This window comes from Stegostoma tigrinum, chromosome 2 (assembly GCF_030684315.1).
Source record: "Stegostoma tigrinum isolate sSteTig4 chromosome 2, sSteTig4.hap1, whole genome shotgun sequence".
Classification (NCBI taxonomy): domain Eukaryota; kingdom Metazoa; phylum Chordata; class Chondrichthyes; order Orectolobiformes; family Stegostomatidae; genus Stegostoma; species Stegostoma tigrinum.
The window spans coordinates 162,798,531-162,825,394 of NC_081355.1; the positions used below are offsets into that span (position 1 = coordinate 162,798,531).

The 26,864-nt window shown below is 50.5% G+C and overlaps 1 protein-coding gene across 1 annotated transcript in view; it reads left to right on the forward strand.

The window, feature by feature from the left end:
- macf1b (microtubule actin crosslinking factor 1b) overlaps window positions 1-26,864 on the forward strand; it is a 271,098-nt gene that overhangs the window by 163,180 nt on the left and 81,054 nt on the right. Inside the window, exons 11-14 of the mRNA XM_059641183.1 lie at window positions 599-754; window positions 4,858-5,064; window positions 8,455-8,574; window positions 18,077-18,246. Of these exons, the coding sequence (XP_059497166.1) occupies window positions 599-754; window positions 4,858-5,064; window positions 8,455-8,574; window positions 18,077-18,246 (653 nt within the window). The remainder of the gene's footprint in view (window positions 1-598; window positions 755-4,857; window positions 5,065-8,454; window positions 8,575-18,076; window positions 18,247-26,864) is intronic.

Here is a 26,864-nt window from a genome sequence, read left to right on the forward strand (position 1 = left end):
TGGTTTGGGCACAATGGGAATACTGCGTGCAGTTCTGGTTGCTGCACTGTCAGATGGACATGATCGCACTGGAGCCAGTGCAGAGGAGATTCACTGGGATGTTGCCTGGGATGAAGAGTCTGTCTGATTAAGGCACTATGAGAGGGGCAGGAAGATTGTGAAAATCTCCTCCCCGTGGTAGATGTATCTAAGACCAGAGTACATAAGTTTAAGGTGAGGAGCAAGTGATTGAGAGGAGTTCTTCGGAAAATGTTTTTCACCCAAAGGGTGGTAGATGTTTGGAAGGTGCTGCCTGAGAGGGTGGTGGGGATGGGTACTCTCACAACAAGCCTCTGGATGCGAAATTAAAATGCTGCGATTTAATGGCATGTGGACCAAGTGCAGGTAAATGGGATCAGTGTTGGTTGCTGTTTGTTTGTCCACATAGACATGGTGGGCTGAAGGGCCTGCTTCTACGTCGCATGGCTCTGCAATCTCTCCCCGCCTTCTCCCTCCACTTCCTCTCCCTCCTTCCCCATCCCTTTCTCCCGATGATTACCCCTTGGATTGTGAATGAATCAATATTCTATAAACTGTTTTGATTGGTTTAAATTGCCAGGTGAGATTGTCTGAACGAGTAATCTTGGAGACTCAATTCCATAGCAACGCCCAGGAGCTGATTGGCTGGATGGGGGACACAATGCATTTTTTGAATAAAGCACCAGCACCGAGTTTGATCCTGGAGTCCATCACAAAACAGCTCCAGGAGCACCAGGTGAAGAGAAGCCGGACCCGTCCATCCATCTCCCTGTCAAACTGACCGAGTATTGTCCAAGGGCATTGAACGCCCCTGGGGTGGTGGGGAGGATTGTCATTAATAAACACCAATATTCCATTTGCCTTCCCTATTAGCCACTAAACTAGGAAACTAGCTTTCTATGATTCACACACAAAAACTCACAAATCTTTCTTTTTGCTTTCTGCAGTCTTTCTCCATTTCTCATGTGTATCTTTAGTTGGCTCGTCCGAGGACGGCTATGTTGTCCCAGTGGAATTGGTGCCATCTTTGTCTGTGTGTATTGAAATGCGTGATAGTTGGTCATGTCTCTTGGTAGCTAGTTGGTGTTGGTGGATCCTGATGACTAGTTTCCTTCCAGTTTTCCCTCTATAATGTTTTTGGCAGTTTATGCATGGTATCTCACTGTGGCACCCCAGAGCTACACAACGCTGAGGAAGAACAGATTGGCCTGACCAATCACCCCCACCAACACCCTCATCCGCCCAGCCAAACTCATCCTCACCCTCAACAACTTCTCTTTCGATTCCTCCCACTTCCTACAGACTAAGGGGGTGGCCATGGGTTTCTGCATGGGCCCCAGCTATGCCTGCCTCTTTGTAGGTTATGTGAAACAGTCCCTCTTCCGCACTTCCACAGGCCCCAAACCCCACCTCTTCCTCCGTTACATTGATGACGGTATCGGCGCTGTCTCTTACTCCCCAGAGGAGCTCGAACAGATCATCCACTTCACCAACATCTTCCACCCCAACCTCAAGTTCACCGGGGCCATCTCCGACACATCCCTCAACCTCCTGGACCTCTCAGTCTCCATCTCAGGTAACCAGCTAGAAACTGATGTCCATTTCAAGCCCACCGACTCCCTCAGCTACCTAGAATACACCTCCTCCCACCCACCCTCCTGCAAAAATTCCATCCCCTATTCCCAATTCCACCGCCTCCGCCGCATCTGCTCCCAGGGTGAGACATTCCACTCCCGCACATCCCAGATGTCCACTTTCTTCAAGGACCGCAACTTTCCCCCCACTGTGTTCGAGAACGCCCTTGACCGCGTCTCCCGCATTTCCCGCAACACATCCCTCACACCCCGCACCCGCCACAACCACCCCAAGAGGATCCCCCTCATTCTCACACACCACCCCACCAACCTCCGGATACAACGCATCATCCTCCGACACTTCCGCCATCTACAATCCGATCCCACCACCCAAGACATTTTTCCATCCCCACCCTTGTCTGCCTTCCGGAGAAACCACTCTCTCCGTGACTCCCTTGTTCGCTCCACACTCCCCTCCAACCCCACCACACCCGGCACCTTCCCCTGCAACCGCAGGAAATGCTACACTTGCCCCCACACCTCCTCCCTCAACCCTATCCCAGGGCCCAAGGTGGCCTTCCACATTAAGCAGAGGTTCACCTGCACATCTGCCAACGTGGTATCTTGTATCCATTGTACCCGGTGTGGCTTCCTCTACATTGGGGAAACCAAGCAGAGACTTGGGGACCGCTTTGCAGAACACCTCCGTTCGGTTCGCAATAAACAACTGCACCTCCCAGTCGCGAAACATTTTAATTCCCCCTCCCATTCCTCAGATGACATGTCCATCATGGGCCTCCTGCAGTGCCACAATGATGCCACCCGAAGGTTGCAAGAACAGCAACTCATATTCCGCTTGGGAACCCTGCAGCCCCATGGTATCAATGTGGACTTCACCAGCTTCAAAATCTCCCCTTCCCATCACTGCATCCCAAAACCAGCCCAGCTCATCCCCTCCCCCCACTGCATCCCAAAACCAGCCCAGCCTGTCTCTGCCTTCCTAACCTGTTCTTCCTCTCACCCATCCCTTCCTCCCACCTCAAGCCGCACCTCCATTTCCTACCTGCCACCTCATCCTGTCTCCTTGACCTGTCCGTCTTCCCTGGACTGACCTATCCCCTCCGTACCTCCTCACCTATACTCTTAGAACATAGAACATAGAACATAGAACAGTACAGCACAGAACAGGCCCTTCAGCCCACAATGTTGTGCCGACCATTGATCCTCATGGATGCACCCTCAAATTTCTGTGACCATATGCATGTCCAGCAGTCTCTTAAATGACCCCAATGACCTTGCTTCCACAACTGCTGCTGGCAACGCATTCCATGCTCTCACAACTCTCTGCGTAAAGAACCTGCCTCTGACATCCCCTCTATACTTTCCACCAACCAGCTTAAAACTATGACCCCTCGTGCTAGCCATTTCTGCCCTGGGAAATAGTCTCTGGCTATCGACTCTATCTATGCCTCTCATTATCTTGTATACCTCAATTAGGTCCCCTCTCCTCCTCCTTTTCTCCAATGAAAAGAGACCGAGCTCAGTCAACCTCTCTTCATAAGATAAGCCCTCCAGTCCAGGCAGCATCCTGGTAAACCTCCTCTGAACCCTCTCCAAAGCATCCACATCTTTCCTATAATAGGGCGCCCAGAACTGGACGCAGTATTCCAAGTATTCTTCTCTCTACCTATCTTGTTTTCTATCCATCTTCCGTCCGCCTCCCCCTCTCTCCCTATTTATTCCAGTTCCCTCTCCCCATCCCCCTCTCTGATGAAGGGTCTAGGCCCGAAACGTCAGCTTTTGTGCTCCTGAGATGCTGTTTGGCCTGCTGTGTTCATCCAGCTCCACACTTTGTTATCGAAGAACACATACACAGCCTCTTTAGAAACAATGGTTACCCGAAAAGCATAGTCTGTTGATACCTACACAACTGACCACAACAGGAAGGCACAACATGTCCAGAGACATTAGTCGCCCTAGAGTACATTAAGGACAGATCTGAAATAACCACCAGATTACTGTGACTCCTAGGAATCATGGTAAGTCACACACCGACAGCTACTGACAACGACATCTAACAGAATCAACATTATTTACAACATACCACACAAACTGCCAAAAACATTATAGAGGGAAAACTGGAAGGAAACTCGTCATCAGGATCCACCAGCACCAACTAGCTACCAAGAGACATAACCAACTATCACGCATTTCAATACACACAGGCAAAGATGGCACCAATTCCACTGGGACAACATAGCCTTCCTAGAACAAGCCAAGCAAAGACTCATATGAGAGTTCCTCAGGGTCTGGGACTCAAACCTGAACTCCATTAACAAACAGGAACAGTGAGGTCAAGGACTGGATACAGTGAGTGCAGTGACTGGGTGCAGGGATCGGGCACAGTGAGTGCAGGGATCTGCTACAGAGATTGGGTACAGGGAGTCCAGGGAATGCAGGGATCTGACACAGAGATTGGATATAATGAGTGCAGGGGTCTTTTACAGAAATTGGGTACAGTGAGAGCTGGGATCAGGCACAGAGATTGGGTACAGTGAGTGCAGGGATCCGGCAAAGAGATGGTGTGCAGTGAGTACAGGGACCGGGTACAGTGTGTGCAGGGATCTGGTACAGAAATTGGGTACAGTGAATGTAGGGATCGGGTGCACAGTTTGGATACAGTGAGTGCAGGGATTGGGTGCAGGGATCAGGCATAGTATGTGCAGGGAAATGGAATAGGGATCTCGCACAGTGATTGTCGGGATCGGGTACAGTGAGTGCAGGGACTGGGTATAGTGAGTGCTGGGATGTGGCACATAGATTGGGTACAGTGAGTGCAGACACTGGATACAGTGAGCGCAGGGGTCTGGTACAGATTGGGTACAGTGAGTTCAGGGACTGGGTATAGTGAGTGCAGGGACCGGGTACAGTGAGTGCTGGGATCGGGTGCACAGATTGGAAACAGTGATCGCAGGGATTGGGTGCAGGGATTGGGTACAGTGAGCGCAGGGACCTGGCACAGAGATTGGGTACAGTGAGTGCAGGGATCAAGTGCAGAGATTAGGCTCAGTGAGTTCAAGGATTGGGTGCAGACAGTGGGTACAGTGACTGCAGGGATTGGGCATAGAGCTTGGGTACAGTGAGTACAGGGATCGATTGCAGGAATCAAGCACAGTGAGTGCTGGGATTGGGCACAGAAATTGGGTACATGGATTGGGTGGCAATGCAGTTCTGTATATAATTGCTGTTAGTTCTCTCTCTCTAGCGAATCAGCAGCGATGTGACCTTGCACCATGCACAGCTGAGCATGCTGGAACAAAGCTCAGAGTCTCTGAGGTACTACAGCAGCAAACAGGATCACAGTCTCATCCAGAACGTGATGGTGACTGTGTGGGAGAACTGGACAAAACTTGCAGAATGCACCAGCCAACGAGAACAGTCTCTCCAGGAGGCCAGGAAACATGCTCAGCAGGTAACACACTGACTTCATCATTTGTCCTGTGTCAGTGCACAGTATTACCATCCATTGGGTCAGGACTCTGCAAACTCAGCCCCATTATTGCCACAGTGATGCCAAACGGTAATGTTATTTTTGAGTGCACATTGCTCCCCAACTTACCTGAATTTCAGACCAAGATCGATGGGCTAGTTTCCTGTTCGAAACAAGACGCACGCTTACACACATTCTTTCACTCACATTCTCTCTATGTTTCACACACCCACACTCTCTCTCTTAGACTCACCTTGTTTCTCTCTCACTCACAGTCTTTCACACTCACACACTCTCTTTCTCAGATTCTCTCTCTCACATAGAAACATAGAAGAAAGAAGTAGGAGGAGACTAACTGGCCCTTCAAGCCTGCTACACCATTCTTCATGATCATGGCTGTTCATCCAACTTGATAGCCTAATGTTTCAGAGATAGTGGGAACTGCAAATGCTGGAGAATCTGAGATAACAAGGTGTGGAGCTGGATGAACACAGCAAGCCAAGCAGCATCTTAGGAGCACAAAAGCTGATGTTTCAGGCCTTTCTGATGAAGGGTCTAGGCCCAAAATGTCAGCTTTTGTGCTCCTAAGATGCTGCTTGGCCTGCTGTGTTCATCCAGCCCCACACTTTGTTAAATCTTGATATAGCTGCAGTACGGTTTGGCAACTCTTGTGCTCTGTGCCCCGGCCGATGAAGGCAAACATGCCATATGCCTTCTTAATCACTTTGGCAACCAGCGTTGCCACTTTTAGGGAACTGTGGACCTGCACACCCAGATCCGGCCATGTTAATGCTCCTAAGGGTTCTGACATTTACAGCAGAATTCACACCTAAATTTGATCCTCCAAAATGCATCATCTTGCATTTACCTGGATTAAACTCCACATGTTATTTCTGTGCCCAAGTTGCCAATATAAATCCTGTTGCATCCTTTCACAATCATCAGCACTATCAGCAACATTTTTTATTCAGTCATGGGATGAGGGCATCACTGGCCAGGCAGCATTTATTGCCCATCCCTACTTGCCCAGACAGCAGTTGAGAGTCAACCATATTGTTGTGGGTCTGGAGTCACATGTAGGTCAGACCAGGTAAGGATGATAGTTTCCTTCCCTAAAGGACATGAGTGGACCAGATGGGTTCTTCCGACAATCGGTCATCATTTGACCCTTAATTCTAGATATTTTATTGGATTCAAATTCCACCATCTCCCATGACAGGATTCAAACCCAGGTGCCTCGAACATTATCTGGGTCTCTGGATTAACAGTCCATTGATAATACCACAAGGCCATTGTCTCCCACTCTTCACATCAGCTGCAAATTTATCAATCAGACCACCCACATTTTCCTCCAGATCATTTACATATATTACAGACAACAGAGGACCTAAGACTGACCCCTGAGGAACACACTAGTTACTGATCTCCATTTTGAAAAATCCCCTCCCACCACACCCTCTGTATTCTGTGACTGAGCCAGTTTTCTATCCATCTCACCAGCCCACCCCGAATCTCATGTGATTGTAGTGTTTGTACCAATCTGCTGTGTGGGACTTTATCAAATGCTCCATTAAAGTCCATATAAAATACATCCACAGATCTTGCCTCAGCAATTTTTAAAAGATTGTGAGGCTTCCCAACTCAACCACCACCTCATCCAACCCCCACCTCAGTCAGTGCATTCAGACCATTACCACCCTCTGGGTGAAAAACAATTTTCATCAAATCCTCTCTGACTCCTCAACTAAAGGTTACAGATCCTTCCTATTCACCCTGTCCATGCGTCTCATAACCTTATACACCTCTGTCAGGTCCCCCTCAAAAGAAAACAACCTGAGCTTGTCCAGCGTCTGTTCATGCTGAAATGTTCTGTCCCAGGCAACATCCTGGTGAATCTCCTCTGCACCCCTTCCAGTGCAATCAGACCCCTCCGACAGTGCACTGACCAGAGCTGCACACAGTGCTCTGGCTGTGACCTTTACACTCCAACATAACCTACTTGCTCTCACAATCAATGCTTGGACTGATAAAGCATGTGGGATGTTTGCCTTTCTTCATTACTCTGTTAAACTGTCCTGCTGCCTTCAGGGAAGTATGGAATGCACCTTCTGAGTTTCCTTGTGTCCTGCTATTCACTGAGAGCTTCCTTGTCTTGTTCCTTCTTCAAAGAACGTCACCTCACATTTATCAGGTTAAATTCCATCCATCACCGATCGGACTGTCTGACTCATCCATTTATCAATTAAATAGTCACAGTAACTGCTGCAGGAAAAGAGAGCAGTTATCAATTTGACCTGAGTTCATTTTGACTGCAGAGAGCAAGTAGCTTCTGCTGGGGACAACAGGACACATTTCGGTCCGCCTTTGTCTCTCTGAAAATCAGTAATATATTTCCAGACAAAAATCCTCAGTTAGCTGGGTTCCAATCAGCCTCACTAGCTGGACAATGCAAATTGAACTGTTGACCCTGTCCCCATTCCCAAAGGGAATTGGAGTTTTGACACTGCCCCATTCCCTAGGGGAATAGGTGTGTAGAACCTGCCATATTCCCAAGGGGAATTGGAGTTTTGACCCTGACCCATTCCCAACAGGAATTGGAGAGTTGACCCTGCCCCATTCCGATCGGGAATTGGAGTTTTGACCCTGACCCATTTCCATCGGGAATTGGAGAGTTGACCCTGCCCCCATTTATCAGGAGAATTGATTTGTTGGCCCTGCCCTATTCCCACTGGCTATTGTCATGTTGATCCTGCCCCCATTTCCAAAAGGGAATTGGAGTGTTGACCCTGCCGCAATCATAGAACATAGAACAACACAGCGCAGAACAGGCCCTTCGGCCCTCGATGTTGCGCTGACCTGCGAACTAATCCAAGCCCCTCCCCCTACACTATCCCATCATTATCCATCCGCTTATCCAAGGACTGTTTAAATGCCCCTAATGTGGCTGAGTTAACTACATTGGCAGGCAGGGCGTTCCACGCCCTTACCACTCTCTGAGTAAAGAACCTGCCTCTGACATCTGTCTTAAATCTATCACCCCTCAATTTGCAGCTACGCCCCCTCGTACAAGCTGAGTCCCCAGGGGAATTGGAGTACTGACCCTACCCCAATTCCCTTCTGCAATTGTAGTATTAACCCTGCCCCCATTCCCAAAGGGATTTGGTGTGTTGACACTTCCCATATTCCCCAGTGGAATTGGAATGTTGACCCTGGCACATTCCCCTGGGGAATTGGAGTGTTGACCCTGCCCCCATTTCCACAGGGATTTGGATTTATGACCCTGCCCCATTCCCCTGGGGAATTGGAGGGTTGACCCTGCCCCCATTCCCCTGGGGAATTGGAGTGCTAACACAGTGATGCTTGTCTTTGCAGTTCAATGAGTCCAGGAAGACGCTACGGAGTTGGATCGATGAAATGGATCAGCGTCTGGAGGCTCAGAAGGGCATTGCTGTTGACAACAATGATATTAAACAGCAGCTCACCCGTCATCAGGTCAGTATCCTGGCAGCTGTAGTATGGAAAGTCACCATTGGCCCATAGCACTGCCCTCTCATTACAGAGGGAGATGGCAAGTGATAGTTTAACCTGAGGGTCACCAGACCACATACAAACCACACCACACCGTTTTGCAGCAGAGAGCGGCAGGAGCCGGGCGGAAGTGAGGACGCAGTACTGAGGCAGTCGGGAAGCTTGGTGAATGCTATTTAAGCACTTATCTCGAAGCCAGCTGTCCTTTTTGCAGCAGAGAGCGGCGGGAAGAGCGGGAGCAGAAAGCGAAAGAAGTGGTGCTTGCTGGGAAATTGAGTGTTTTTAAGTGGGTGCGTACTAAACCTGAGACCCTACACTGTAGGGTCTCCCTCCCACCCACCCCCTCTAACCTTAATAAGAGGCTGTAGACTCGGTAAGTTTTTCAGGTTTTCTCTTTTTTTGTTTCTCTTCCTAGTTTAGTACCGTGTGAGCTTTCAGATTAGCGGGGTATGGACAGAACATAGAACATAGAACAGTACAGCACAGTACAGGCCCTTCAGCCCACGATGTTGTGCCGACCATTGATCCTCATGTATGCACCTTCAAATTTCTGTGACCATATGCATGTCCAGCAGTCTCTTAAATGACCCCAATGACCTTGCTTCCACAACTGCTGCTGGCAACGCATTCCATGCTCTCACAACTCTCTGTGTAAAGAACCTGCCTTTGACATCCCCTCTATACTTTCCACCAACCAGCTTAAAACTATGACCCCTTGTACTAGCCATTTCTGCCCTGGGAAATAGTCTCTGGCTATCAACTCTATCTATGCCTCTCATTATCTTGTATACCTCAATTAGGTCCCCTCTCCTCCTCCTTTTCTCCAATGAAAAGAGACCGAGCTCAGTCAACCTCTCTTCATAAGATAAGCCCTCCAGTCCAGGCAGCATCCTGGTAAACCTCCTCTGAACCCTCTCCAAAGCATCCACATCTTTCCTATAATAGGGCGCCCAGAACTGGACGCAGTATTCCAAGTGCGGACTAACCAAAGTTTTATAGAGCTGCAACAAGATCTCACGACTCTTAAACTCAATCCCCCTGTTCATGAAAGCCAAAACACCATATGCTTTCTTAACAACCCTGTCCACTTGGGTGGCCATTTTAAGGGATCTATGTATCTGCACACCAAGATCCCTCTGTTCCTCCACGCTGCCAAGAATCCTATCCTTAATCCTGTACTCAGCTTTCAAATTCGACCTTCCAAAATGCATCACCTCGCATTTATCCAGGTTGAACTCCATCTGCCACCTCTCAGCCCATCTCTGCATCCTGTCAACGTCCCGCTGCAGCCTACAACAGCCCTCTACACTGTCAACGACACCTCCGACCTTTGTGTCGTCTGCAAACTTGCTGACCCATCCTTCAATCCCCTCATCCAAGTCATTAATAAAAATTACAAACAGTAGAGGCCCAAGGACAGAGCCCTGTAGAACCCCACTCACCACTGACTTCCAGGCAGAATATTTTCCTTCTACTACCACTCGCTGTCTTCTGTTGGCCAGCCAATTCTGTATCCAAGCAGCTAAGTTCCCCTGTATCCCATTCCTCCTGACCTTCTGAATGAGCCTACCATGGGGAACCTTATCAAATGCCTTACTGAAGTCCATATACACCACATCCACAGCTCGACCCTCATCAACTTTTCTAGTCACATCCTCAAAAAACTCGATAAGGTTTGTGAGGCATGACCTACCCCTCACAAAGCCGTGTTGACTGTATTTGATCAAGCCATGCTCCTCCAGATGGTCATAAATCCTATCCCTCAGAATCCTTTCTAACTTCTTGCAGACTTACTGGTCTGTAATTGGGATTTCCCTATTTCCCTATTTCCTTTCCTGAAGAGAGGAATTACATTTGCCTCTCTCCAGTACTCAGGTACGACTCCAATGGAGAGCGAGGATGCAAAGATCTTCACAAGTGGCGAAGCAATTTCATTTCTCGCTTCCCAAAGCAGCCGAGGACAAATCTGGTCCGGGCCTGGCGACTTTTCAATCTTAATGTTTGACAAAATTTTCAGCACATCAGCTTCCTCTATCTCTATCCATTCCAGCATGCACACCTGCTCAGGTAAGAAGGGGTAAGATTGAGGAGCCTTGGATGACAGGAACAGAGGTGCTTCTCATCAAAAAGAAAAAGGTAGCGTACGTAAGGTGGAGGAAGTAAGGGTCTAGCACAGCTTTAGAGGATTACAGGCTTGCTCGGAAGGGGCTCAAAAGTGGACCGAGGAGGGCCAGGAGGGGGCACGAGAAAGGCTTGGCAGGAAGGATTAGGGAGAACCTTAAGGCATTTTACTCATATGTGAGGAATAAGAGAATGATCAGGGAGAAGGTAGGGCCGATCAGGGATAGCGTGGGGAACTTGTGTGTGGAGTCTGAGTAGATAGGGGAAGCCCTAAATGAGTTTTTTGCTTCGGTTTTCACTAAGGAAAGGGACTTTGTTGTGAATGAGAACTTTGAGGAGCAGGAAAACAGGCTTGAACAGATCGAGATTGAGGACGTTGATGTGCTGGAAATTTTGGCAAACATTAAGATTGATAAGTCCCCAGGGCCAGACCAGATTTATCCTAGGCTGCTCCGGGAAGTGAGAAAGGAGGTTGCTGAGCCCCTGGTGAAGATCTTTGCTTCCTCACTCTCCACGGGAGTCGTACTGGAAGATTGGAGGGAGGCAAATGTTGTTCCTCTTTTCAAGAAAGGGAATAGGGAAATCCCTGGAAATTACAGACCAGTCAGTCTTACGTCTGTGGTCAGCAAGGTTTTGGAAAGAATTCTGAGGGATAGGATTTATGACTATTTGGAAAAGCATAGCGTGATTAAGGGGAGTCAGCATGGCTTTGTGAGGGGCAGGTCATGCCTCACAAATCTTATTGAGTTCTTTGAGGAGGTCACGAGACAGGTTGATGAGGGTCGAGCAGAGGATGTGGCGTACATGGACTTCAGAAGGCATTTGATAAGGTTCCCCACGGCAGGCTCATTCATAAAGTCAGGAGGTATGGGATACAGGGTGATTTGGCTGTCTGGATTCAGAATTGGTTGGCTGACAGGAGGCAGAGAGTGGTTGTAGATGGTAATTATTCTGCCTGGAGGTCAGTGCTGAGTGATGTCCTGTTCTTGGGCCTCTGCTCTTTGTAGTTTTTATAAATGACTTGGATGAGGAGGTTGAGGGGTGGGTTAGTATGTTTGCTGATGACACAAAGGTTGGTGGTGCCATTGATAGTATCGAGGGCTATTGCAGGCTTCAGTGAGACATTGACTGTATGCAGAGCTGGGCTGAGAAATGGCAGATGGAGTTCAACCTGGATAAATGTGAAGTGATGCATTTTGGAAGGTTGAACTTAAATGCTGAATGTAGGATGAAAGGCAGGATTCTCGGCAGTGTGGAGGAATAGCGGAATCTTGGTGTTCAAGTGCATAGCTCCCTCAAAGTTGCCACCCAGGTGGATAAGGTTGTTAAGAAAGCATATGGTGTTTTGGCTTTCATTGACAGGGGGATCAAGTTTAAGAGCCGCGAGGTTTTGCTGCAGCTCTACAAAACCCTGGTGAGACCACACTTGGAATATTGTGTCCAGTTCTGGTCGCCCTATTATAGGAAAGATGTGGAGGCTTTGGAGAGGGTGCAAAGGAGGTTTAAGATGCTGCCTGGACTGGAGGGCTTGTCTTATGAGGAGAGGTTGTCTGAGCTCGGACTTTTCTCTCTGGAGAGAAGGAGGAAGAGAGGTGACCTGATCGCGGTGTACAAGGTAATGAGAGGCATGGATAGAGTCGATAGCCAGAGATTTTTCCCCAGGGCAGGATTGACTGCCACGAGGGGTCATAGTTTTAAGGTGTTAGGGGGAAGATATAGAGGAGACGTCAGAGGAAGGTTCTTCACCCAGAGAGTTGTGAGCGCATGGGATACTTTGCCAGTGGAAGTCGTGGAAGCAGAGTCATTAGTGACATTTAAGCGACTGCTGGACAGGCACATGGACAGCAGTGAATTGAGGGGAATGTAGGTTAGGTTATTTTATTTTTGGATTAGGATTATTCCACGGCACAACATCATGGGCTGAAGGTCCTGTACTGTGCTGTACCACCTCTACACCCAGAACATTCAGACCACCACCTCTACACCCAGAACATTCAGACCACCACCTCTACACCCAGAACATTCAGACCCTTCAGAAGCGGTTCTCCCTGCGAGTCCTGAAACAGACACTTGCAGCCATGCGCCGGCACCTCCACACACTGCAATCCAGCCTGCCCCAGCTCAGAGCCTCCCTCTCCCAGACCTGCAAAGGACCCCTGCTGTTTTTTATCCTCCGCAGGATCCACAGACTGAACACCCAGTTCCACTCAGCTTCACTGGACACCAAAAATCGTAAGTACAACCAACTCACGGGCCCCTGCCACCCACAAGAGGATTCCTGCGCCTCCCAAATCCCGACTCTGTCCCTGCCCCTCCCCCACCATGCACCCGCCGCCATTGACCATGAAGACACGGCCGGAGACCCCACCGATGACGTCACATCGGCCTCCGCCAGCCACAGAACTTCCGGAACCGCTGCTGCAGTCACCACCTCCACGTCCAGGTACTACAGCCCACACACCACCCTCACCTCAGCTGCTGCCGCCCACCCCGATCCTCCCACCGCCGACGGAACCCCGCCCACGGTCGACGCCGACGGAACCCCGCCCACGGCCGACGCCGACGGAACCCCGCCCACGGTCGACGCCGACGGAACCCCGCCCACGGTCGACGCCGACGGAACCCCGCCCACGGTCGACGCCGACGGAACCCCGCCCACGGCCGACGCCGACGGAACCCCGCCCACGGCCGACGGAACCCCGCCCACGGCCGACGGAACCCCGCCCACGGCCGACGACATCATCGCTCCGCCCACAACCTCCACAGCCTGCAACCCCAGAGGAGACAGCCACACTGAGCCCTGCCGAATCTTCACCATCCCCCCAGACCTCCCACTGACTGAGGACGAACGGTCAGTCCTGAGCAAGGGGCTCACCTTTGTCCCCCTACAACCACACATCAACGAATACCAGTCACGGTCGGACACAGAGCAGTTTTTCCGCCGTCTTCGCCTGCATGCCTACTTCTTCAACCGGGAACCCAACCCTCCTTCCACTGACCCCTTCACCCGCTTCCAACACAAGTCCTCCTCCTGGACACCACCCCCAGGCCTCCTACCCTCCCTCGACCTCTTCATCTCCAACTGCCGTCGAGACATCAACCGCCTCAACCTCTCCACCCCTCTCACCCACTCCAACCTCTCCCCCGCAGAACGGGCAGCCCTCCGCTCCCTCCGCTCCAACCCCAACCTCACCATCAAACCCGCAGACAAGGGTGGCACAGTGGTAGTATGGCGTACTGACCTCTACATCGCCGAGGCCAGACGCCAACTCTCCGACACCACCTCCTACCGCCTCCTCGATTATGACCCCACACCCGAGCACCAAACCATCATCTCCAACACCATTCATGACCTCATCACCTCAGGGGACCTCCCACCCACAGCCTCCAACCTCATTGTTCCCCAACCCCGCACGGCCCGTTTCTATCTCCTTCCCAAAATCCACAAACCTGCCTGCCCCGGTCGACCCATCGTCTCAGCCTGCTCCTGCCCCACCGAACTCATCTCCACCTATCTGGACTCCATTTTCTCCCCTTTGGTCCAGGAACTCCCCACCTATGTCCGTGACACCACCCACGCCCTCCACCTCCTCCAGGACTTCCAATTCCCTGGCCCCCAACACCTCATATTCACCATGGACGTCCAGTCCCTGTACACCTGCATTCCGCATGGAGATGGCCTCAAGGCCCTCCGCTTCTTCCTGTCCCGCAGGCCCGACCAGGCCCCCTCCACCGACACTCTCATCCGCCTAGCGGAACTCGTCCTCACACTCAACAACTTCTCTTTTGACTCCTCCCACTTCCTACAGACTAAGGGGGTGGCCATGGGCACCCGCATGGGCCCCAGCTATGCCTGCCTCTTTGTAGGTTATGTGGAACAGTCCATCTTCCGCACCTACACAGGCCCCAAACCCCACCTCTTCCTCCGGTACATTGATGACTGTATCGGCGCCGCCTCTTGCTCCCCAGAGGAGCTCGAACAGTTCATCCACTTCACCAACACCTTCCACCCCAACCTTCAGTTCACCTGGGCCATCTCCAGCACATCCCTCACCTTCCTGGACCTCTCAGTCTCCATCTCAGGCAACCAGCTTGTAACTGATGTCCATTTCAAGCCCACCGACTCCCACAGCTACCTAGAATACACTTCCTCCCACCCACCCTCCTGCAAAAATTCCATCCCCTATTCCCAATTCCTCCGCCTCCGCCGCATCTGCTCCCACGATAAGACATTCCACTCCCGCACATCCCAGATGTCCAAGTTCTTTAAGGACCGCAACTTTCCCCCCACGGTGATTGAGAACGCCCTTGACCGCGTCTCCCGCATCTCCCGCGACACATCCCTCACACCCCGCCCCCGCCACAACCGCCCCAAGAGGATCCCCCTCGTTCTCACACACCACCCTACCAACCTCCGGATACAACGCATTATCCTCCGACACTTCCGCCATTTACAATCCGACCCCACCACCCAAGACATTTTTCCATCCCCTCCCCTGTCTGCTTTCCGGAGAGACCACTCTCTCCGTGACTCCCTTGTTCGCTCCACACTGCCCTCCAACCCCACCATACCCGGCACCTTCCCCTGCAACCGCAGGAAATGCTACACTTGTCCCCACACCTCCTCCCTCACCCCCATCCCAGGCCCCAAGATGACATTCCACATTAAGCAGAGGTTCACCTGCACATCTGCCAATGTGGTATACTGCATCCACTGTACCCGGTGCGGCTTCCTCTACATTGGGGAAACCAAGCGGAGGCTTGGGGACCGCTTTGCAGAACACCTCCGCTCAGTTCGTAACAAACAACTGCACCTCCCAGTCGCAAACCATTTCCACTCCCCCTCCCATTCTCTTGATGACATGTCCATCATGGGCCTCCTGCACTGCCACAATGATGCCACCCGAAGGTTGCAGGAACAGCAACTCATATTCCGCCTGGGAACCCTGCAGCCATATGGTATCAATGTGGACTTCACCAGTTTCAAAATCTCCCCTTCCCCCACTGCATCCCTAAACCAGCCCAGTTCATCCCCTCCCCCCACTGCACCACACAACCAGCCCAGCTCTTCCCCCCCACCCACTGCATCCCAAAACCAGTCCAACCTGTCTCTGCCTCCCTAACCGGTTCTTCCTCTCACCCATCCCTTCCTCCCACCCCAAGCCGCACCCCCAGCTACCTACTAACCTCATCCCACCTCCTTGACCTGTCCGTCTTCCCTGGACTGACCTATCCCCTCCCTACCTCCCCACCTACACCCTCTCCACCTATCTTCTTTACTCTCCATCTTCGGTCCGCCTCCCCCTCTCTCCCTATTTATTCCAGTTCCCTCCCCCCATCCCCCTCTCTGATGAAGGGTCTAGGCCCGAAACGTCAGCTTTTGTGCTCCTGAGATGCTGCTTGGCCTGCTGTGTTCATCCAGCCTCACATTTTATTATCTTGGAATCTCCAGCATCTGCAGTTCCCATTATCTCTGTACTGTGCTGTACTTCTCTATGTTCTGTGTTCTAAAGGCAAAGGTTTAGAAGGAGAGTCCTTCATGTTATACTCAGGTTGGGCAGGAATTGACTAAAAGATTGACAATAACACTAAACAACTTGGAATTGTGAACAATAATATCTGAGTAATAATCCAATGATTTGGCAATTGTTTATTTCTGGTGAAACTACCACTCGCCAACTGACAAGAAACAATAGAATCAAATATTGATCCAGCCGAGAGAAAGCCCAACCCCTGTGCCGATGTAAGAAATGGCCAATCGTCTCCCTTAAGCCTACCTGTCAATTACAAGGCACCACGTACACTCACCTGGTGCCCCATTCACTCCCCCTGCGCCCTCTTCACTCACCGTGTGGCCCGTACACTCACCTGGTGCCCCATTCACTCCCCCTGCACCCTCTTCACTCCCCGTGTGGCCCGTACACTCACCTGGTGCCCCATTCACTCTCTGTGTGCCCCATTTACTCTCAGTGTGCCCCATTCACTCCCCGTGTGCCCCATTCACTCCCTGTGTGCCCCATTCACTCCCCGTGTGCCCATTCACTCCCCGTGTGCCCATTCACTCTCCGTGTGCTCCATTCACTCCCTGTGTGCCCCATTCACTCCCCGTGTGCCCCATTCACTCTCTGTGTGCTCCATTCTCACTCTGTGTGCCCCATTCTCACTCTGTGTGCCCCATTCTCACTCTGTGTGCCCCATTCGCTCCCCATGTGCCCCATTCGCTCCCCGTGTGTCCCATTCACTCCCCGTGTGACCCATTCACTCCCCGTGTGCCCCATTCACTCCCCGTGTGTCCCATTTACTCCCCATGTGCCCTGTTCACTCCCTGTTCACACCTTGTTCACTCCCTGTTTACCCTATTCACCCCACTCCATGCACCCCGTTCACTCCCTGTGCGCCCTGTTCTCTCCCCTGTGAACCTTGTTCACTCCCAGTATACCCCGTTCACCCCCGTGCACCCGCTTCACCCCCGTGCACCCCATTTACTCCCTGTGTGCCCCCTTCGCCCCCTCATGTACCCTGTTCACACATTCCTGGTGTTACCCCATTTGCCTCCCCATTGAGTCATATTCACCCCCCATGTGCCCCGTTCACTCCCCGTGCACCCCGTTCACCTCCGTTCATTCCTCATGCACTCCCTGTGTGCCCTGTTAATTCTCTGTGTGCCTCTTTCACCCCCACGTTCACTCCCCTTGTGCTCTGTTCACCCCCGTGCCCCATTCACACCCATGTGCCCCTTTGCCCACTGTTCACCCCGCTGTGTGCCCTGTTCACCCCTCATGTACCCCATTCATCCCCCCAAGTACCCCATTCATCCCCACCATGTGCTCCGTTCACGCCCCATGTACCCCATTCATCTCCCCCATGTATCCCGTTCACCCCCCATGCACCCCGTTCACCCCCTGTGTGCCCCATTCCCCCACCATTCGCTTCCCATATGCTCTATTCACCCCGCCGCGTGCACTGTTCATCCCCCCACCATGTGCCCTGTTCACTCCTGGTCACTCCCCATGTGCCCCGTTCCCCCGCTGTCCACCCCCTGTGTGCCCCATTCACCCCCCATTCACTTCCTGTGTGCACCATTTACCCCGCCGTGTGCACTGTCCAGCCCCCATTCACCCCCGGTGTGCTCCGTTTGCACCCCTTTCACTCCCCATGTGCCCTGTTCACCTCCTGTTCACTCCCCATGCACCCCATTCACCCCTCGTGTGCCCCCTTCACCCCTGTGTGCCCCATTCACCCCCTCGTGCTCCGTTCACCCCCGTGTGCCCCATTCACTCTCACAGTGTACCACAAACATGATTTCTAATGTAAAAATATAAGAATTCTTGTCTTTTGAATTTAGGAATTACAGAAAGAACTGCGAGGGAGAAAAGCAGATTATGAAGTGACACTGAGAATCGGGCAAGTGCTAATGGACAAGGCGGAACATCCGGGAGATTGTGAATTGCTGCTGGTGCTAGTGACAGACCTGATGGAACACTGGAACAGTCTGAATAGCAAATCTCTTCAGAGGTATTGATACACATTCACGGACCAGTTGTTTATTGCGAACCAAGCGTAGGTGTTCTGCAAAGCGGTCCCCAAGCCTCCGCTTGGTTTCCCCGATGTAGAGGAAGCCACAACCGGTACAGCGGATGCAGTATAACACATTGGGAGATGTGCAGGTGAACATCTGCTTGATGTGGAAAGTCTTCTTGGGGCCTAGGATGAGAGAGGAGGTGTGGGGGCAAGTATAGCACTTCCTGTGGTTGCAGGGGAAGGTGCTGGGTGTGGTGGGGTTGGAGGGGAGTGTGGAGCGAACAAGGGAGTCATGGAGAGTGTGGTCTCTCTGGAAGGCAGACAAGGGTGGGGATGGAAAAATGTCTTGGGTGATGGGGTCGGATTGTAGATGGCGGAAGTGTCGGAGGATGATGCGTTGGATCCGGAGGTTGGTGGGGTAGTATGTGAGGACGAGGGGGATTCTCTTTTGGTGGTTATTGTGGGGACGGGGTGTGAGAGATGAGGTGTGGGAGACACGGTCAAGAGCGTTCTAGACCACTGCAGGGGGGAAGTTGCGGTCCTTGAAGAACGAGGACATCTGGAATGTACGGGAGTGGAATGCCTCATCCTGGGAGCAGGTGCGCATAGGCGAAGGAATTAGGAATAGGGGATGGAATTTTTGCAGGATGGTGGGTAGGAGGAGGTGTATTCCAGGTAGCTGTGGGAGCCAGTGGGCTTGAAATGGATATAAATTTCTGGTTGGTTGCATGAGATGGAGACAGAGAGGTCCAGGAAGGTGAGGGATGTGTTGGAGATGGCCCAGGTGAACTTGAGGTTGGGGTGGAAGGTGTTGGTAAAGTGAATGAACTGTTTGAGCTCCTCTTGGGAGCATGAGGCGGTGCCGATACAGTCATCAATGTAACAGAGGAAGAGGTGGGGTTTGGGGCCTGTGTAGGTGCGGAAGAGGGACTGTTCCACGTAACCTACAAAGAGGCAGGCATAGCTTGGGCCCATGCAGGTACCTATGGCTACTCCCTTTGTCTGTAGGAAGTGGGAGGAATCGAAAGAGAAATTGTTGAGGGTGAGGACAAGTTCGGCTCGGCGGATGAGGGTGTCAGTGGAGGGGGACCGGTCGGGTCTGCGGGACAGGAAGAAGCGGAGGGCCTTTAGGCCATCTGCATGGGGAATGCAGGTGTATAGGAACTGGACATCCAAGGTGAAAATTTCACAAGCTTCAAAATGTCACCCCCCCCACTGCATCCCAAAACCAGCCCAGCTGGTCCCCACCTCCCTAACCTGTTCTTCCTCACACCTATCCCCTCCTCCCACCTCAAGCCGCACCTCCCCTTCCTACCTACTAACCTCATCCCACCCCTTTGACCTGTCCCTCCTCCCCGGACTGACCTATCCCCTCCCTACCTCCCCACCCATACTGTCCTCTCCACTTAACTTCTCCTCAATCAATCTTCGGTCCGCCTCTCCCTCTCTTCCTATTTATTCCAGTTCCCTCTCCCCATCCCCCTTTTCTGACGAAGGGTCTAAGCCCGAAACGTCAGATTTTGTGCTCCTGAGATGCTGCTTGGCCTGCTGTGTTCATCCAGCTCCACACTTTGTTATCTCGAATTCTCCAGCGTCTGCAGTTCCCATTATGTCTCAGTTTAATTTGGTGTTGTGTTCAGCACAACATGGTGGGCTGAAGGGCATGTTCCTGTGCTGTACAGTTCTATGTTCTAAGTAACTTGTGACATTGATGAGGGGGACCTAGTGGATGAGGCTTGGTTGGACTTTCAGAAAGCTTCAGTGGAGTCCGTTGGAAGAGATTTGTGTGTAAAATTAAAGCACATGAGATTAGGGTGAGTGTACTGATAGAATAGATTAGAATAGTATAGAAAAGTACAGCTCAGTACAGGCCCTTCGGCCCACCATGTTGTGCCGTGGAATAATCCTAATCCAAAAATAAAATAACCTGACCTACATTCCCCTCAATTCACTGCTGTCCATGTGCATGTCCAGCAGTCGCTTAAATGTCACTAATGACTCCGCTTCCACGACTTCCACTGGCAAAGTATTCCATGCGCTCACAACTCTCTCTGGGTGAAGAACCTCCCTCTGACGTCTAATCTATACCTTCCTCCTAACACCTTAAAACTATGACCCCTTGTGGCAGTCAATCCTGCCCTGGGGAAAAGTCTCTGGCTATCAACTCTATCCATACCTCTCATTACCTTGTACACCTCGATCAGGTCACCTCTCTTCCTCCTTCTTTCCAGAGAGAAAGGTCTGAGCTCAGTCAACCTCTCCTCATAAGACAAGCCCTCCAGTCCAGGCAGCATCCTGGTAAACCTCCTTTGCACCCTCTCTAAAGCCTCCACATCTTTCCCATTATAGGGCGACCAGAACTGGACATAATATTCCAAGTGTGGTCTTACCAGGGTTTTGTAGAGCTGCAGCATAACCTCGTGGCTCTTAAACTCGATCCCCCTGTTAATGAAAGCCAAAACACCATATGCTTTCTTAACAACCTTATCCACTTGTATGGCAACTTTGAGGGAGCTATGCATTTGAACACCATCCCGCTGTTCCTCCACACTGCCGAGAATCCTGCCTTTAATCCTATATTCAGCATTTAAGTTTGGCCTTCCAAAATGCATCACTTCGCACTTATCCAGGTTGAACTCCATCTGCCATTTCTCAGCCTAGCTCTGCATTCTATCAATGTCTCGCTGAAGCCTGCAATAGCCCTCGATACTATCAACGGCTCAGTGGTTAGCACTGCAGCCTCACAGCGCCAGGGACCCGGGTTCGATTCCAGCCTCGGGTAACTGTCTGTGAAGTTTGCACATTCTCCCTGTGCCTGCGTGGGTTTCCTCCGGGTGCTCCGGTTTCCCCCCACAGTCCAAAGATGTGCAGGTTCGGTGGATTGGCCGTGCTAAATTGTCCATAGAGTTCAGGGGTGTGTGGGTTATAGGGAGATGGGTCTGGGTGGGATGGTCCAAGGGCCGGTGTGGACTTGTTGGGCCGAAGGGCCTGTTTCCACACTGTAGGGAATCTAATATCTAACGGCACCTCCAACCTTTGTGTCATCAGCAAACCTACTAACCCACCCCTCAACCTCCTCATCCAAGTCATTTATAAAAACTACAAAAAGCAGAGGTCCAAGAACAGAGCCCTGATATGGATAGAGAACTGAATGGCAGACAGGGAGCCAAGTCAGATTAACAAAGTGTGGAGCTGGATGAAAGCAGCAGACCAAGCACCATCTGAGGAGCACAAAAGCTGATGTTCCTTCATCAGAAAAGGGGGATGGGGAGAGGGTTCTGAAATAAACAGGGAGAGAGGGGGAGGCGAATCGAAGATGTATAGAACATAGAACATTGAACAATACAGCGCAGAACCGGCCTTTCAGCCCTCGATGTTGCGCCGACCTGTGAACTAATCTAAGTACCTCCCCCTACACTATCCCATCATTATCCATATGCTTATCCAAGGACTGTTTAAATGCCCCTAATGTGGCTGAGTTAACTACATTAGCAGGCAGGGCATTCCACACCCTTACCATTCTCTGAGTAAAGAACCTGCCCCTGACATCTGTCTTAAATCTATCACCCCTCAATTTGTAGCTATGCCCCATCATACAATCCGAGGAAAAAGACTCACACTGTCCACCCGATCTAATCCTCTAATCTAGAACATAGAACATAGAACATTACAGCACAATACAGGCCCTTCGACCCTCAATGTTGTGCCGACCTGTCATACCGATCTCAAGCCCATCTAACCTACACTATTCCATGTACGTCCATATGCTTACATAGAACATTGAACATAGAACAGTACAGCACAGAACAGGCCCTTCAGCCCACGATGTTGTGCCGACCATTGATCCTCATGTATGCACCCTCAAATTTCTGTGACCATATGCATGTCCAGCAGTCTCTTAAATGACCCCAATGACCTTGCTTCCACAACTGCTGCTGGCAACACATTCCATGCTCTCACAACTCTCTGTGTAAAGAACCCGCCTCTGACATCCCCTCTATACTTTCCTCCAACCAGCTTAAAACTATGACCCCTCGTGTTAGCCATTTCAGTCCTGGGAAATAGTCTCTGACTATCAACTCTATCTATGCCTCTCATTATCTTGTATACCTCAATTAGGCCCCCTCTCCTCCTCCTTTTCTCCAATGAAAAAAGTCCGAGCTCAGTCAACCGCTCTTCATAAGATAAGCCCTCCAGTCCAGGCAGCTTGTCCAATGACGACTTAAATATACCTAAAGTTGGCGAATCTACTACCGTTGCAAGCAAAGCGTTTCATTCCCTTACTACTCTCTGAGTAAAGAAACTACCTCTGACATCTGTCCTATATCTTTCACCCCTCAATTTAAAGCTATGCCCCCTCGTGCTCGCCGTCACCATCCGAGGAAAAAAGCTCTCCCTATCCACCCTATCTAACCCTCTGATTATTTTATATGTCTCAATTAAGTCACCTCTCAACCTTATTCTCTCAAATGAAAACAGCCTCAAGTCCCTCACCCTTTCCTTGTAAGACCTTCCCTCCAAACCAGGCAACATCCTAGTAAATCTCCTCTGCACCCTTTTCAAAGCTTCCACATCCTTCTTATAATGCAGTGACCAGAACTGTACACAATACTCCAAGTGCGGCCGCACCAGAGTTTTGTACAGCTGCAGCATAACTTCTTGGTTCCGGAACTCGATCCCTCTATCCATAAAAGCTAAAACACTATATGCGTTCTTAACAGCCTTGTCAACCTGGGTGGCAACTTTCAAGGATGTGTGTACATGGACACCGAGATCTCTCTGCTCATCTACACTACTAAGAATCTTACCATTAGCCCTGTACTTTGCCTTCCGGTTACTCCTACCAAAGTGCAACACCTCAAACTTGTCTGCATTAAACTCCATTTTCCACCTCTGAGCCCAGCTCTGCAGCTTATCTATGTCTCTCTGCAACCTACAGCATCCTTCGGCACTGTCCACAACTCCACCGACCTTAGTGTCGTCTGCAAATTTACTAACCCATCCTTCTACGCCCTCATCGAGGTCATTTATAAAAATGACAAACAACAGTGGACCCAATACCAACCCTTGCCATACACCACTCGCAACTGGTCTCCAGGATGAACATTTCCCATCAACTACCACCCTCTGTCTTCTTTCAGCAAGCCAATTTCCGATCCAAACTGCTATATCTCCCACAATTCCATTCCTCCGCATTTTGTACAATAGCCTACTGTGGGGAACCTTATCGAACACCTTGCTGAAATCTATATACACCACATCAACCGGTTTACTCTCACCTACCTGTTTGGTCACCTTCTCAAAGACCTCAATAAGGTTTGTGAGGCACAACCTTCCCTTCACAAAACCGTGCTGACTATCCCTAATCAATTTATTCTTTTCTAGATGATTATAAATCCTATCCCTTATAACCTTTTCCAACACTTTACCAACAACTGAGGTAAGGCTCACTGGTCTATAATTACCAGGGTTGTCTCTACTCCCCTTCTTGAACAGGGGAACCACATTTGCTATCCTCCAGTCATCTGACACTATTCCTATAGACAGTGACGGGTTAAAGATCAATGCCAAAGGCTCGGCAATCTCCTCCCTGGCTTCCCAGAGGATCCTAGGATAAATCCCATCCGGCCCAGGGGACTTATCTATCTTCACCCTCTGAAGGATTTCTAATACCTCTTCCTTGTGAACCTCAATCCCACCTAGTCTAGTAGCCTGTATCTCAGTATTTTCCTCAACAACATTGTCGTTTTCTTGAGTGAATACTGTTGAAAAATATTCATTTAGTGCTTCCCCTATCTCATCTGACTCCACTCACAACTTACCACTACTATCCTTGATTGGCTCTAATCTTACTTTTGTCATTCTTTTATTCCTTAAATACCTATAGAAAGCCTTAGGGTTTACCCTGATCTTATCTGCCAACAACTTCTCATGTCTCCTCCTGGCTCTTCTGAGCTCTCTCTTTAGGTCTTTCCTGGCTACCTCGTAGCCCTCAAGCGCCCTAACTGAGCCTTCACCTCTCATCCTAACATAAGCCTTCTTCTTCCTCTTGACCAGAGATTCCACTTCCTTCGTAAACCATGGCTCCTGCGCTCTACAGCTTCCTCCCTGCCTGAAAGGTACATACTTATCTAGGACACACAGGAGCTTTTCCTTGAATAAGCTCCACATTTCTAATGTGCCCATCCCCTGTAGTTTCATCTTGTATGTCTCTATTAAATCTCCTCCTAGCCTCCTTCTCTCCAATGAGAACAGACCCAAGTCCCCCAGCCTTTATTCATAAGGCCAGGTGTTAGATTTGGAAGTAGGTGAGCACTTTGGTGACAGCGATCACAATTCTGTTATGTTTACTTTAGTGATGGAAAGGGATAGGTGTATACCACTGGGCAAGAGTTATAGCTGGGGGAAAGGCAATTACGATGAGATTAGACAAGATTTAGGGAGCATAGGATGGGGAAGGAAACTGCAGTGGATGGTTCGCGACTGGGAGGTGCGGTTGTTTACAACACACCTCCTCCCTCACCCTTACCCAGGCCCCAAGAACACACCTCCTCCCTCACCCCTATCACAGGCCCCAAGATGACTTTCCATAGAGAGACCACTCTCTCCGTGACTCCCTTGTTCGCTCCACACTGCCCTCCAACCCCACCACACCCAGCATCTTCCCCTGCAACCGCAGGAAATGCTACACTTGCCCCCACACCACCTCCATCACCCCTATCCCAGGCCCCAAGATGACTTTCCATAATAAACAACTGCACCTCCCAGTCGCGAACTATTTCAACTCCCCCTCCCATTCTTTAGATGACATGTCCATCATGGGCCTCCTGCAGTGCCATAATGATGCCACCCGAAGGTTGCAGGAACAGCAACTCGTATTCCGGTTGGGAACCCTGCAGCCCAATGGTATCAATGTGGACTTCACCAGCTTCAAAATCTCCCCTTCCCCCACTGCATCCCAAAACCAGCCCAGTTTGTCCCCTCCCCCCACTGCACCACACAACCAGCCCAGCTCCTCCCCTCCCCCTACTGCATCCCAAAACCAGCCCAGCCTGTCTCTGCCTCCCTAACCTGTTCTTCCTCTCACCCGTCCCTTCCTCCCACCCCGAGCCGCACCTCCATTTCCTACCTACTAACCTCATCCCACCTCCTTGACCTGTCCGTTTTCCCTGGATTGACCTATCCCCTCCCTACCTCCCCACCTATACTCTCCTCTCCACCTATCTTCTTTTCTCTCCATCTTCGGTCCGCCTCCCCCTCTCTCCCTATTTATTTCAGAACCCTCACTCCATCCCCGTCTCTGATGAAGGGTCTAGGCCCGAAACGTCAGCTTTTGTGCTCCTGAGATGCTGCTGGGCCTGCTGTGTTCATCCAGCCTCACACTTTATTATCTTGGATTCTCCAGCATCTGCAGTTCCCATTATCGCCGCTACCAAAAAACTTCTTTCTCACACTGTCCAACTATGACTCCACTTTTGAGGAGCTATGAACTTGTACTTTTCAATTTCTTTGTTCTCTAACACTTCCCTGGGTGCTATCATTCACTAGGTCACACCATGGTTTGTCTTACCAAAACGCAACAACTTCCATTTATCTACATTAAACTCTGTCTGCCATTCCTCAGCCCACTGGCCCGATTGGTCAAGATCTTGCTGTATTCCCAGAAAACCTTCTTCATGGCCCACTATACCACCAATCTTGGTGTTACCCGCAAGCTTACTAATCATATTTCCTAAATTCTTTTCTGTATCATTTATATAAATGATGAATAACAGTGAACCCAGCACCAACCCTCTGTGGCACACTGCTGCGCACAGGCCTCCTGTTTGCAAAGCAAACCTCTACCATTACCCTCTGTCTTCTACCATCAAGCATTTGGCTAGCTCTCCCTGGATGCTGTGAGAATTAACCTTACTCCACAAACTACCATGCAGTAGCTTGTCAAAGGCCTTGCTAAAGTCCACGTAGATAGCATCTACCACAATGGTCTCATCTACTTTCGTAGTCACCCCTTCATGTCACAGGTCGTCCAGGTAAGAATGGCAGTTTCCTTCCCTAAAAGATATTAATGTCCCAGTTGGGTTTTCCCTGACATTCCACAATGGTGTCATGGTCACCATGAGAGTCTTAATGGGTAGGATTTGAAATGAGGTTCCCAGAAGTCCCCCACTCTCTCAAACAAACCGAAACAGGTTCCAGAGCAACTAAGGATGGGCAATAAATTCTGGCCCAGTCAGTGATGCCTATGCCCCATGTCAGAATAAAAGAAGTATAACAAACAAGAGGGACCTTTTTGTTTGAAACTTCTGTATCCATGATGAAAATATTGTGTCTTTTTTAGTTATGACAATGATTTCAATTCTCTTGATTCGGGATGAATATTGTCTCCAGTGCCTTTCAACAGACACATGACCTTCAACGCTGACTCATGCTGATCCTCCTAAAGTATTATAGTCCCTTAGCACTGACCCTCCGACAGTGCCCTCTCCCTCAACACCTACCCTACGACAGTGCGGCGCTCCCTCAGCACTGACCCTCCGACAGTGCGGCACTCCCCTAGCAATGGCCCTCCGACAGTGCGGTGCTCCCTCAGCACTGACCTTCCGACAGTG